The sequence below is a fragment of the Aspergillus oryzae genome, chromosome 2 (genome assembly GCF_000184455.2).
Source record: "Aspergillus oryzae RIB40 DNA, chromosome 2".
In the NCBI taxonomy this organism is placed as follows: domain Eukaryota; kingdom Fungi; phylum Ascomycota; class Eurotiomycetes; order Eurotiales; family Aspergillaceae; genus Aspergillus; species Aspergillus oryzae.
Genome location: NC_036436.1, coordinates 406,928 through 421,412, shown reverse-complemented (window position 1 = coordinate 421,412; position 14,485 = coordinate 406,928). Strand labels below are relative to the sequence as shown.

The window sequence follows — 14,485 nt, the reverse complement described above, 5'->3', positions numbered from 1 at the left end:
ATTTTCCTTCTAGAAATTATTCGAGCGGGTTCGACAATCCAGAAACATCCAGCACTCCAAGGCCTGTTAGCTCCATCAAAAAGGTTTGCTCGTCATGATGTAGCGCAGGAAGGAACTCATAGTCAGCATCCTGTTCCTCTGGATACACTTGTGGCTCTTGCGCGAGATTCTGCATCGAAACGTAGGTTGGAGAAAACATTTGCCGCTCATAAGCGGCCCATGGAGGCCTCAAGCCTGCAGCAGAGTGTGTTGGTGGCCACTGCCCGACTTGCGAGAGTGGTGTCATGGTTTCAGGCACCACAGATAACGACGATGTCCTTTCACTGAATCCTTGGGACTGTTCCTGTTGCGCGAGCCATAAAGCCCATTGGGAGTACTCAGCTGTCGAAGAAATGCCACTATTACCCTGGGACGTTCTCCCAGCAGCATATGCGGACTGAGTGACTTTCTCCCGTGCTTCGTTGGTAATCAACTGTATTGCTTCCACAAACCGGACGCCCATTTTCGCTGTCGCGTTCCCAATGGCCATCTGTCGAAGGTGCTCCAGACCAGACGCAACCCGTGCCTCGTACCCCGAGTCACGTTCGGGGATCCCATCAAGCAAGGTGACGATTGTTGCGATGCTGCAGCCCTGGAAGTCTGTAAAGGAGAATCGGGTGATTTTATGTGACGTACTCACGGTTTCGAACAGTCCAAGAAGTTTCCGAGCTGCCTTTGCACAGGATCTCGATAGGTTTCTGGCCACTTTGCTGACCTGGGCAGGCTGGGACCCAGTTGCACAGGAGCGGAGTTTTGCTCGAACCACTGAGATCAGAGACGTTTTTCCTATGGTGATCCATGCATAGTAGTAATTGAGGTAGAGGTGGAAGATAGCGCGATATCTCGAGTCGTGGGGGTCAGTATCCTGAAGTTTGAATTCTAGAGGTAGGGACCTTTTCCATTCTTTGAGGTCCGATTCGTATTTTGCAAGGAGCGCAAGCTCGTCACCGGTGCTTCCCAGCCTATGCAAATTAGCACAGGGGTCTCCTTGAGAGAACGGAATTTTGACCTACTCAGGATCGGAAATATGGTCTAGGATTTGGACCAACCGCATATAGGCGAGTTGAAAGCTGAGGTTATCGAATTTCTGGCTTCGATCCAGTGCTGGGAGTCCTGATGGGATGGGTGTCGTGATAGCAGCAACGCTGATGGAACGTGGCCGGTTTAACTTGACCGTAGTACATCTGTAATGCCTTTAGATGAACTGTAGCTATTTGATATAACAAAGGGTACTAACCGCTCCAACGAGTAAAGTGACCACCATAGACGACGGCGGACCTCAATCTCGCGTTCATTCAATTTTTGGTCGTCTACATCTTGGTGGAGATCCAATGCCAATGCTTTCCGTAAAGCCAAACCAAGGTAGGCGTATGATGATCCAATTGCACTCGCAGGCATCAAGTATACCCCCAATACAAAGGGAGCCTGGACGGACCGTAGACAGGGTCGCTCAATTATGTCTGGTATCAGCATTCGAGCGTGATCGAAGAATACCCTACCCAGATCACTCCTTTCAAGACCGATGGTGGTCTGGTGTCCTTCTGGTTTCTCCAATGTCGTCCATTGGCTTGCCAGCGCAAAGGCTGCCATCGCGAGACAGACAAAACTAGAGTCGGACCTCAACGGCGAGGCTGGGTCAGTATAGAAATGATGGATCTCCGACGCGAATGCGGCCTGATCAACATAAAAGAATGTGTCGGTAGCATGTTTGATAAGGACCGACAGCAAAAAGGAGGCGATTGGCTGCGGAGGGAAGGCATGCACAGCCGATTCTAGACGCTCCAGCTCCGCGTGGTGGAGTGCTGTAGGATGGCTCATATGCTGTAATTCGTGAGTCGCAGGTACCTTATACATATGTCGACTCGTCTTACAGTCTGCCCTACGGCCATGCGCTGTTCTTCTAGGCCCCCTTGTGGGTCCAAGCAGAAAGCCTCTCGAAGCCGGGAAAGCACTTTGGGCCATGAGCCCCCGGCAGCCTCTCCTGCAAGAACACTACTAGCCAGTCGTGGAGACAACACTGGCGCTGGGGGTAGCGATCTATGATTATACGAGGTGCTCTGTGCGGTGACTTTCCCAGTATCCGTCGGTGTGACTAGTGTTGCATCTTGGGTCAACTCTGTCGAGCTATCTCCGCTTGGCGGAGGCGATTTGGGTCTATCTAAAGTGAGAATGTGGATTATGTGTTTACTTCATCTCTCCTTTCTCATAAACCTACCGTTGAAAGTTGCAGGGTAGGTTATTAACGACGCACCGCTGGCATCTGCCAGGGTTTGATTCAACACACTTGCTCTTTCTTGCCTTACAACGGTCGCACCTAAAATAGATTAGCTTGGGTGGTACTAATGGAGTAAATATGGCAGTAATTTAGATACGTACGCTCTGAAGGACCTCTTGCGGTTCTCCTCCGCTACGCGACGACGTCTCCTGCGTCTGATAGCAGCCGGGGAATCCATTGCCGAGAAGTATCTTGGGCAAGAGTGGAGCGCGCAAGTTGATGAGCCATTTTGCCGCTTGACACTTAGCCGAGAGGATCGGCAAATTGACACCAATCCACCGGCAGGCCATCACGGTATTTATTGGGTTATATCAGTTATAACAGCTTAGGTGGCCAATCAGGTGACCTGACCAGACTAATACATTGGTTTTCAGCACACTGTGCCTATGAATCTTCAATCTTCAATTAAAAAGTGGCCATAATAGTGGAGGAGCGTATAAAAATACATGACCGAAGAGTAGCAAAGTCGGAACACAAGGGTAAACGAAATAATGCCTTCAAGACACTGGTACGGTGCTTTTCCGGTCTGAAGTCAGCCTCACGGTGATGCATGCCTTTGTATCACCAAGTTTGTTGGACTGGTTGCCACTTGCTCCATCCACCTTGTAATATTTTCGATCATAATGATATACCTTTTGTAGAAAGTCATTGTTCTTGTCCGGCTCTTGTCGATAGCGTGCAATCCCATCCTTGTCCACTAAATAGGGAGTTGCAAAAAGTCGAAGTCCATTCTTCCCTTTGCATACGGTGGGAAAGCAAAATTATTTCTCGCTTTCGCTGATAGATTCAGGGTGATGGAATGACACACCGTAAGTTTCAATACCATTAGATTTCATAACCGAAAATGTTCTAGAGTTAGAAGGTAGCATAAAATCCGTAGAAGCGTCGGCGGCGTATAACCTACGCAGCTTTGGCGCGGCGGGGCATATGTTCAGCTGCAGAGACCCCCAGCTCTACCATGCGAAACCACCTAGTTAGATACTGTAGGGGAGTGCTGTGGTGCTTCTTTTGTCATTACCCGAAGCGATACGCTCAGCATCGAACCAGATGAGGCGTCCAAAAACGTCGTAGCTGAAGATGTTTTTATCCACCTCCAAGTCCCCCCAGGGCGCGCTGATATCGTACTCCGCCGAGTTGTTGGCCAAGTAGATCCGGCCATCCTTTCCGGAAACTAGAGTCGAGGTCTGACCAGCATCTTGAATCAGGGGGAAACCATTCGTCTTTAGAAGTTTTCGCAGCTTGTTCTTATCGTCTTTGCTGCTTTTTGACTGGAAGTGTTCGTCCTCATAGATAATGGGCCCAAGTTTGGTCAGGTTGAACGTTGTGTTGGAAGCAAGATTCTCTTGACCACCAAACGTGGCTGCAACATTGTTGAACAGTGTCGTGGTCGGCTCCACCTGCGTTGCATTCCATCCTTTGGCTCTACAAAGGTGTTAACGCGTTTCCTTGCGGTATTATGGCAAGGGATACTTACGAGAGACAGCCTAAACCCGTCTCGTAGAACGTGATGTCCAGTTCCTTGAACTCATATTCCATATGCCGAGTGCCGAACTGTAGATCCGATTTTTGGCCCCAGCACGAAGTTCAACCCTGTTGTTACAGGCATGCCCTTCACCGGAGGATACTCCCGCAGTGAAGTAAATAGAAGGCGCTGTATACACACCAACGGATTTCTTCCAGGTACCGCCAAGAATATCCAAAGCGACTTCAACACCTACAGGCAGTGCGAGATCCGCAGTAGCGACGACTTTCCCCTTGAGCTCGAAAATCGGTTCAATGTGCGGTGTAAAGCCCGAGGCTTTATTTCTCTGAGGCTCCATGGCATCCAAGATTACTTCCCCGCTCTCGATGGAAAATCTGTAGCACCAGCCCGGAATTCTCCATGCACATCAACGTAAAAACTGGCGGCGGTATTAACAACCGCTTGTGGTCCAATCGTGATGATCTTGGGAATCTTGATGGCGTAGAAAGGAAGGGCGAATAGCTCTTTCTCAATCGTCGTTTGGAAACCACCTTTGGCACTTCCCTCCTTGAATGCCTTCGCATCAACGGTTATCCCATATATGGCATCAAACACAAAGTCTTCATGGTTGATGAAGGAAACCTCTGCCCTATAGATACCCTTGCTGATGCTAAACGCCAATTCTCCACCAAAGCTGAAATTGGCCTTGGCCCCACAACGTTTGCATTCCATCTGTACGGCTGCGCCTGGTTTGGAAAGAGCAAAGCCAGTCTGAGTTCCCCCAAGTGCACTTCCTAGGTCTGTTGCCAACTTTCCCCCGCCTGTTCTATGATCGAAGTTGATATCTGGATGGTACCCTTGTTCGAATGGGACCGCCGAAGGGAACCATCAATAATTTGAGACTAACTTCTGCAATCGCGACTATGATCTTGACAGCTGTCTCAATAGCTTGGCGGGTTTTTTCGATAAGGTTGACGACTGCCTACAGTGGTCCATTGTTAGTCCAGCCAAATTCAATAATAATTCACATCTCGTTATGAGTACCTTGATGATGGCATTGATTCCCTCCACAATCCAGGAAAACAAGCCTCGCTTAACGAACTGGTCATATTCACTATCCGAAAGATAGTCAAGGCCTATCTCATATTCATACGGAATATCCGTATTGATTGAATCAGTTCCGACGAAATTTTTGACGGCCGCTGCGTCCTTCGTGAGGTCACTCATTCCCCCGGACGTGATATTTCTGGTTCCATTAAGCCTGTCGGAAGCCATCAAATCCCGCATCTGCATCTGCGGATCTGCTTTGGCAACTTTGACGTGTCCTAAAATCCGCTGACGCTTAGCAATATCTGGGCGTTGATATGTTCCCCAGTTCAGCTTGGCTTCCTGGATCTCTTCTTGCTCGTCCGTGAGCTCAGCGAGGACAGTCACACAGTTGTCCTCGAAGGTGGGCTGGGATGCAATGAAGAATGAGCGATACTCCCCTGTGAGGCGGCCACAGCCAACATGATTAGTGATGAGATTAAGCGATTCGTTTTCATATTCCTTCCATTCCGTTTCGATGGTTGCATAAGCCTCGGGAGCAGATCAGATCTCGATGTTTCCGTTACCACAATTGACGTCCTCAATATGGCTTGAGTGGTCCAGGACAACCGTAGGTCACGAGAAGGTTGCGTGCAACCGACCGTGTTTTGCGCCATGTAAGGCAGCTATGAAAATCAGTTAGATCGCGACGCACAGAATGAGCTACATGCATGGAGTATACTGACGTCGATGTCCTTCTTGACTGTAGTAGAGGTCTTGGGAATCTTCAGGGGTTAGATGGCGCAGATAATTGGGATCATGCTCAGGATGAAGAGCAGGGTACATGTGGATATCACCATACGCAAATGAAGGTGGGATCTGAAGAAGACCATGATGCGCTGCGTGCCGGCCGCTAGAAGCAGACACTGTGCTCAAACAAGCCAGAAAGGCTAGAAATTGAATTGCCCTCATGGTTGGTTTTGTTGTAGGAAGGGTTGGGTTTGGCAGAGTATTTAAATGCTTTAAAGCATCCATTCTCTGCATCGTAAAAGTACATCTCGATTGTTTAGATCGAGAGAACATGACATGTAAGGGCAATCTTAGTTACACAGCCACTATCTAAGATTGTGATCAGCTTCAAGTTTATCCCTGCATACCCAGGTACCCACTGATCACAATCCAAGTGTTAAAAAGAGATGGCGCGAAAGGGGTACAAGGCTACTTTGTAATAGCTCCTTTGGAGGAAGATATAGAATCAGAAAGACAGGACAAACGGCAACACCGTCTCTCATTCCTTGAATTAGGAGAATCCCCCACCCCTATTTTGTGGTATAGGGTAAGCTAGCGTGCACATCATTCTATCGTGTAGATACAACTTTGTGACAGAGCAGTTGCAACATGGTTAGTACATTCGGTCAAGATGACATGGCCATATTCGAATAGCTCCGGAGGTCTACGTCGGGTAAGTAGTGACTGAGTTGCCATGTATTCTGTACTTAAGAGGTACTCGAGCATTCTGAGATGGATTCAGAATAACCGCCAAATGATTAAGAAAATTTCAACCGCTTCCCTCACGGAGTATTTCTAAACTCTCAAGCGTATTGGCCAGAGTCTGCAGATGACTGAGAAGAAGAAGCAGGGGAGCTGCCTGCAGTAGTGCCTATCATCTGGTCTGCTGGGGAAATCGTCTCCGTAATTTTGCTACGAAAAGGGATGAGGGCCAACGTTATAGATATGATCAATTCATGGTGGGCCGTGACGAGGACATCTCCAATGGTCCATTTGTTCCTAGTAAGGACTGGGAGGCGGAGCCAGCTCTTGTTCACTGTCCTTTTCCTCAGTTTGATAGTATAGCGAATATAGTTCAAAAACCACCCGTGCTATATTTCTCAATTTTCACGTTAAATCAGTAGCGGAAAAGCCCAATGAGGAGGGAGAAGTATTACTGATGGTGTACATGACTAGGCGTGACCAGCCAATCGTTCTTATCATCTCGTAACGCCCCCTGGATTTTCAAGAATCAATTGTTCAGACAATCTAGTATGATTATCGGCCTACTCCTTTGCCATCTGTGCATTGCAGTCTCACCCACTAGCCATAACGGATGTCACATTTTAAGATCAATAATCACCCTGCATACCAAATATCATATATGAGAATTCTACAAATACGACTTCTACACCCCATATTCTCTGTTGTTACGCCGATCATTGAACACTTAGGGCATGAGGTCCCACAATCCCCGAGATCCGCCGAAAGTTCAATCCAGACAAGACAGAATGTTTTAGCTTGCGTAGCCGAAGTCCTCTTGCATATTTCCGGGGGGCTGGAGCAATAGGAGGGCTGCTGTGGAGCCATGAATTTCGGTAGTCCAACGATCGTCGGAATTATAGATCTATGTGAGCTGATCTCCCGTTGGACGATCTCGGTATCTTCCAAATGTCGCAGATGTAAGACGGGTTCCTCGCTGGACTCCCGAACTCATCCCGAACCTTAGAAAAGTCCATTTGAGCTTGCTTCATTTAAGCAAAATCTTAAATTTTAATTGTATTCGTTTTTTTATATACTGAAATAGTATATATATGACTTCATAGAAGCTCACATTGGCCCAAAGTGACCTTTCGATCAAAGAGATTTAAACTACACGCTCAAACAGAAAGCCCAGCCTGCGTTACCTCAACAGATTGGCCAGTGATATGCTGCTTAGGAAATTTGCTCGGTGGACAATGTCCAGTGTGTACTTTTTCAAGGATTATTCATCTTTATACGATGAACCTACATCTAGAGCCTCGAAATATAAATTTTGGGTGTACATCGAGATCGTATTCTACTCCGATCAACCCCATGAAAAACCGGCTCTCTATTACAGATCAATCAATTTCATATAGCTGACTGGATAAGGCCATGTTCAATTAGTTAATTGACTCCTCTATTCTTCTAGGATTCTGAAGCACACGCTTTTCGTATTTCCCGTGTCATATCTAAGTTATGCACAGATTGTGCATTATATGTTATGTAAAATGACTAAGCGACATAAAGTTGTGTTGACTAAGCAAATACAACCTTCATCGCTTTCCAGAGTCAATTCATCTACACACATACAAGTATGAGTACACTCTGAGATTTTACGGCAGAGGCTGTCATCGACCTGCAATCAGTGCAGGGCACGCAAAGTCCGCTGCATAAGTAAGACTTGACGGCACATGTAATCCCCGCTGCTAACGAACAGGATCCAATAGAGCCAAAAGACGGCGGTCCCGATGCAAAATGCCACAACTGCCAGGTAGCGTATCTCCAATTCCGTAATATGATAGAATGTACTGATGTGCTTGGCTCAGAAACGAGGTGATAAGTGCGTGTTTCAAGCATACAGAAGAAAGTTTCGGGATACCGCCAATCTTTCCTCCCCGAGCATGACTCCATCTTGCGACATCGGTGATGATGTTGGATCCCCCGAGTATCATGTCAAGCCAAACAGGCGTGAAATATCCACACGTACTCAGACCACTCTAGCACAAGATCCTCCCGACCCATTGCCTCTCTACGTGGACCAGCTGATTGAAGACCATCGCGTCCCCGGGAGGACTCGCTATCTGGAGACAATTGTCACGGTATGAGTTTCTTAAAAGTTGGAAACCCAATAGCTAATCTAACCTGGGCTCCATAGCATCACGATAGCTACAGTATGTTTATTTTTATTTTCGCTTTCCTTGGCTCTTTGTACTGTCCATGCTGCGTTTCACGAGATCCAAACTACTAACAGTTTCTTCGTTAAGTCGGGAGCGCAAGTATAGGGTACTTTTCTGAAAGTCGCATACGGGCACTCACTAATCGCTTGGGCCACACCGGAGTTGAATGCCTGTTGAATCGAATTTCCGCCGTTGTGAGTGATCGCTATGAACGTCACCATGAACAACCGGCTACCGACAAACTATGGCAGAAACCCGAAAGTTTACCTGAAGTGGACGGGACCACGATGAGGCTTTATGTTAGCTGTATGAGGCAAACCTCACTCCGGTGCTGTGGCATGATTTCTGACTACCCATTAGCATACTTTAGCCAGCTTCATCCGGTCTATCCATTTCTTGATCGATCAAAATTTGAACAAAGAATATCGAACGTCAGTTTAGCTGCTGATCTTGCAGGGGATATTCACTGGTCTGCATTGTATCATACTGTCCTGGCATTGGGTTGCCAGTACCATGGTGGCGGTGCCTTCGAACCTGGAAAAGGGAAAAGCTGGAAATTCTACCAGGTAGCTTTGGGATTTGCCTCCGATATATTTGTCGGTGCCGAATGCATGGGTGGATTACAGGTAGTGTAGCTCGCACAGACTTGGATGAGCGGTCAGCTAATGATATTACAGGCAATTACCGCAATGGTATGTACTATTCACATGTTGCATGATGCATAATTGATAAATATAGGCAATATTTGCGCTCAACTTTTCTTATATGCACCTGGATTCTCTTTTCATTAAGCAAGCTGCGTGTGTAGCACAGCGTATGAGATTGAACGCATCATCGGATGCAGCAGACCAACATTTCCGGTATCGAACTTTCTGGGTTATCTACTTCTTGGAGAAAACTCTTTCTTTTCATCACGGCAATACCTCGGTAAGCACAATACAAAGATTAATTGACACGTCTACTCATCATTTGCACTTTAGGTGATTATGGACTCCGACATAGGATGCCCCGTTCCCATCACTCCGGAGTCTGTGTTTGGTGACTATAATTGGCTGACTGCATGCGCTGGTCTTGCTCGCTTTTTATCAAGAGCATATGAATCTCTGTTTTCAATTAGTGCAACGTGGAATACAGAGGCATCTTACTACCGGAAGATAGACACCATGAACAGCGTACTCGAACGATGGCGGCAGTCTATACCAATGATTTTTCGGCCCGGGGAGCCATTCCGGGCACAATCATTCCACGGCTCCTGTGAGACGTTCATTGCTCTGCAAACTCATTTTTACTACCATAATGCGTGTATCGCGCTTTGCCGCTTGACCTTGCATTTGGGACGGCATTCCGATGGCCCTCGGCAGGTAGCCGCCAGAAAGGCTATTATGCAAGCGGCGCGATCGATTATTGAGTTACTGCGACATATTGACATGGAGGCTTACACGCCAGTTTAGTATGCATCCCTACCCCTGAGGCGAGGAACTCAGCTGACCTAGTGTGCAGCATCCTTGCTCATCTACCCTTATCAGCGTTGTTTATTCTCTTTGACCTCGTTATTCACAACCCGACTCATCCAGAAACGGCTAGCAATCTTGCTCTGCTGGAGGTAGCTGGAGGCCACTTTAGTAGGCTGGAGTATGCTACCGGCGGTTCATTACCAAGCTCTGTGCTTGCTGAGTTTGCATATATTGCCCGGACTTTCGTCCGTACATATCGCGTGGAGGGAAACGATGGAAGTACCATCGCAGTGCCGACTAATGTGAACATTGATCTACCACGTAGACAAGATGATAGCCTTCCCTCAGCCGCGTCTTTCTTGGAAAATGAAGTAAGTGTTCCGACATGAGATCCACTCCAGCGGTTACTTACTTTGGCTTCAGACGCATGACCACCAACCGCCCTTAGCCAGCCCAGACACCCTTCCGTTGTTCTTTCCTGCTATCGACGACATGGATGCTGGGGATGGATCTCTGACTGGGTTCGATGTAACGGACCTTTTCGGAACTTCCATCCCGTTTGACCAAAATCTACCTTTCTGGCCTAAGTGATGGACTCACATTCAATGTTTTGGTGTCGGTGTATTCATCGATTTTCTTAAACATCAACGCACAGGGTACTAACCTTCAACAGAACACAGAAGCTGGTGCCGGTTCCTGTTCCGAGTGAAATACTTAGAGAGACACTGAAGCGCTTTTGCTATCGGTTCCTGTTGCAGCTTGGATCTACCACAATGAAGACGTGCCCTTTTCAAGCGCCCGACCTTTCGGTATGTGGTAACACGGACGGTGGGACTAGCAGAGAACCGCTACGTATTTGCTGAAGCGCCTTCTTAATCGATTAAAGATGGATCTATTTTGTGACCTGCAGTTTACTTGCTGGATGGTGGGGGTTGGCAAGGTTGGCGGCATGTTGAAGACGATGTGCGCGGTATACCAAGATACCCAGAGGACGACGGTTATAAAGTCCCACCAAGTATACCACAATAGTTATGCAGTCTTGCTTCATCATCGATAAACAGTAGCCTTATTCGACTTTTAATCAAACTTGGTCTGTGTTGCCTTCGATGTTTCAAACATCGGCCTTCGGACCTCATCTCGCCAAGACCACTTCGGCGCTCGGTGGTCGGTCCACGACTATACAATTCTGTCGAATACCAGCATAGTATGGACCCAATTCCATCACGCTGGTGCCTAATTAGACACGGAAAGGGGCTCTCCTAGTTAGTTCATCGTCAAACTTTGAAGTATTCAATTTTCAGTCTTTCTGCAGCCCACTCTCTTTGGCGCATCCATATTTAATACCACTCTTCCCCTCACGAGGATGCGCAATCCGGTATCCTGTCTGCTCACTGAAACCAACATCATTGTGTTGACCTACATATAGCTGCCAATGATTGAGGATTATCTTCACAAAGGCTGCCATGCCCTGGTGAAGGGTGTGAACCCAGCATACGGGTACCAGCCCTCACTAGCAGCAGGCATCGTGTTCTGTGTGCTGTTTGGAACATCCATGGTGGCTCACACAGCACAGTCGTTTTGGTCTAGGAAGTGGTGGTGCTTACTATTTGCCATAGGATGCTTGAGTATGTCTCAGGGCGAAACATTTGACAGAGGTCATACACTGACCTATCGCAGCGGAGGTTTTAGGATGGGCAGCACGGACGTGGTCAGCAGAGTGCCCGTATCAAACGGACGCCTTCTTGATGCAAATATCAACGCTAATTATCGGTATGTCCTATACTCAATTCATCGCCTATAAATGCTGTCTGACAAATGGTTTCCTCCTTTAGGCCCGACATTTTTCACCGCCGGGATATACGTTCTTCTCGGCCAGCTCATCGCTCTTCTGGGTCCGGAAAGTTCTATCCTTCGCCCCAGCTGGTATCTCTGGATATTTTGCACATGTGACATCGTCTCGTTGGTTGTTCAGGCAGTGGGTGGTGGAATGGCCTCCTCCGCGGCAAGTGAAGTGGACGGAGACACTGCCCCGGGGACGAACACAATGGTGGCCGGTATCGTATTCCAGATGGCCGCCATCACAGCATTTGCCTTCTGCGGTATCGACTTTCTCGTTCGATGTCGTAGACCTCAACTTCGTGCCCGGTTCACCCCGCGAATGCGTCTGTTAGTGTTGGCGACGACATTCTTTGTGGTATGTATCTACGTGCGAAGTATCTACCGTACAATCGAACTGTTGGAAGGCTGGTCGGGATATCTGATCACACGGGAATGGTTCTTCATTGGCCTTGATGGGATCCCTATGGTACTTGCAGTTGTTGTGTTCAACATCTTTCATCCCTATTGGTTACTGCCCAGGGAGAAAGAGGCCAGAAAGGCGGAGTCGTGGGTTTCTCTAACACGTCCTGGTGAGAATGATGATATCTGAAGTCCCATTACCGGCCTCCCGGACTTTTATACAGAATTCAAATACAATTACTTCTTACACCACTCACCTTGTTCATTTCCGATCTCCTGTCATCCTCCTCCCTCTCAACATGAACAAAACCGTAAAGGTCTCAAGCCACACATCGCAGATCAGGACACGAAACGCATACGAATGATCGACACAGACCCTTCCTCAATCTCGGATAAACCACATGAAACCAACCCGAGTCGATCGCATGTATCAGAATGTCCCGAGCATCGGAAAGAGTGGATCCCGAGCCGTTAACGGTCCATATCCCGTGTCTTTATTCCGATAGAGCTACCGCTATATAGACAGTACAGTGAGTACACCATCCAATCCCGTCCTCAAATGAAGAATCACAAACAGTCACCCAGTCACTCAGAAAATGAATACCCAAGACCCCAATCCACCACCTCAAATCGGTATACAAGATATCCTAGCCCTAACAGTATTTCTCCTCATCTGGCTACCATACACTATCCTCAAAACGACACTACATCATCTTATAGGCACGCCAAACCGTCCACCATTATTAAAAGACCTCACTCGGTCTCTTATACGAGAGTAAGAATACCCCATCTTTTTATACATTTTCACTGCATACCCCTTCCTCCTCTCCCTAACTCACACTCACCTAAAGAACCAACCTAACAAAATCCACCCAAAAAACACAGAACCTTCTCAGCCCTCCCCCCCTCAATCCACAACACCTTCCCCAACAAAACAGGCTCCAAAGCCCTCCTCTCAACCCGCTACAGCACCCTCAAAGCCCACCTCTTCCACAAGATCCAAAGACCCAATTTCACAGGATACTGGGTATGTCGCGGCCTCCTCCCAACAACAGCACCAATAGACCCCAAAAAAGCAGACCTAGTCATCTACCACCTTCGCGGAAGCGGGTACGCACTCGGCCATCCGGCGGATACGCTCCCCGGATTATTATTCCTCGCTGAGATATTAGAGCAAAGGGGGATTAGAGTGTGTATCTTTACCCTGGATTATACGTTGGTTATGAATGGAAGTTTTCCGAAACAGATATGGGAGTGTTTTGCGGGGTATGAGTATCTTACTGGGGAGATTGGGGTTGGGGCTGAGAGGGTTTGTTTGATGGGGGAGTCGGCGGGGGGCCATCTTGCTTTGGCTTTTTTGGCTACTCTTGCTCGTGGTGTTGTGGGTTCTTTTTCTTTTTCTTCTTCTTCTTTGGATGGGGATGGGGATGAGGATTGGGGAAAGAAGGAGAGGGTGAAGGAGAAGAGAGAAGAGGGGCATCCACGACCGGGGTCTCTGATCCTCTTAAGTCCCTGGATTGATCTATCTCTTTCGTCTCCTGTGGTAGATATCCTCGAAAAGAAGGATTTCATGTCTAGGTCGTTCCTCCGGCGAATGGGTAGGGAGCTTCTACGCTCTGATCCTGGATTAAGCTCTCTATTTGGGGATTTTGCTTCACGGTCAATGGAGAGGGGGTCTTGGGGGCGTATACTCCCGTGTAAGACGTGGGTATCTGCTGGTGGGGATGAGATTTTCGTGGATGACATTGTGAGGTTTGTTGACTGTACGAGGGAGGATGATGTGGAGGTCGAGTTACGGGTTGAACCTGGGAAGTGTCACTCTTGGCAGAGTGGGGAGGCGTTTCTATCTGCGAGGAGGTTTTTGGATATATCTATCCAGTGCGAGGGGGTGGAGTTGATGCCTGGTTTAGTCGGGGTTGCGGGGGTTATTGCTGGGTTTGTTTGATTTGGATGTTTTGGTAAAGATTTTATAGATTGCTTGGTGATTTTAAAACTATAGATTATTTTGGGTCTAATGGGATTTTCGAGTTGGAAATAGCCTGTTTATGCTTAGATCCGTCACTGCTTTGGTTCAAGCGTTTGGTTCAGTGGCTGCGAAAGAATTATATCCGGACGTGGAAGGTTAGGGCTATCTTATATAATTATGGATATACATCTTAAATGCTATCATTGTCTGTGCTAAGAACAGTACATAGATCTCTCAATATATAAACATTGAGTTCATTCTGTATAACTAAAGCGATTGATGGGGTATATGACATGAATGCAGATGTGAAATACATAGAACTGTGGGCATTCTCCC

At 47.6% G+C, this 14,485-nt stretch overlaps 4 protein-coding genes across 4 annotated transcripts; 3 read left to right on the top strand and 1 right to left on the bottom strand.

The window, feature by feature from the left end:
* Positions 1–16: 16 nt before the first annotated feature.
* Positions 17–2,604, bottom strand: AO090001000183 (fungal specific transcription factor domain-containing protein; the record flags this gene model as incomplete). Its single annotated transcript, XM_023234416.1, has 7 exons — positions 17–1,001; positions 1,053–1,223; positions 1,277–1,860; positions 1,911–2,031; positions 2,089–2,197; positions 2,255–2,353; positions 2,412–2,604. The coding sequence occupies 7 exons, from the start codon at positions 2,602–2,604 to the stop codon at positions 17–19; spliced, it is 2,262 nt and encodes a 753-aa protein (XP_023089544.1).
* Positions 2,605–3,918: 1,314 nt separating this feature from the next.
* Positions 3,919–5,289, top strand: AO090001000182 (uncharacterized protein; the record flags this gene model as incomplete). The annotated part of the gene is made up of 4 exons (XM_023234415.1): positions 3,919–4,173; positions 4,432–4,495; positions 4,955–4,989; positions 5,152–5,289. 4 exons carry the CDS (start codon positions 3,919–3,921, stop codon positions 5,287–5,289), a joined length of 492 nt encoding a protein of 163 aa, XP_023089543.1.
* Positions 5,290–9,329: 4,040 nt separating this feature from the next.
* Positions 9,330–10,654, top strand: AO090001000180 (uncharacterized protein; the record flags this gene model as incomplete). Its single annotated transcript, XM_023234414.1, has 3 exons — positions 9,330–9,418; positions 9,992–10,316; positions 10,619–10,654. The coding sequence occupies 3 exons, from the start codon at positions 9,330–9,332 to the stop codon at positions 10,652–10,654; spliced, it is 450 nt and encodes a 149-aa protein (XP_023089542.1).
* Positions 10,655–11,377: 723 nt separating this feature from the next.
* AO090001000179 (RTA1 domain-containing protein) lies at positions 11,378–14,394 on the top strand (the record flags this gene model as incomplete). The annotated part of the gene is made up of 6 exons (XM_023234413.1): positions 11,378–11,570; positions 11,623–11,715; positions 11,778–12,353; positions 12,777–12,842; positions 12,904–12,958; positions 14,379–14,394. 6 exons carry the CDS (start codon positions 11,378–11,380, stop codon positions 14,392–14,394), a joined length of 999 nt encoding a protein of 332 aa, XP_023089541.1.
* Positions 14,395–14,485: the final 91 nt, after the last annotated feature.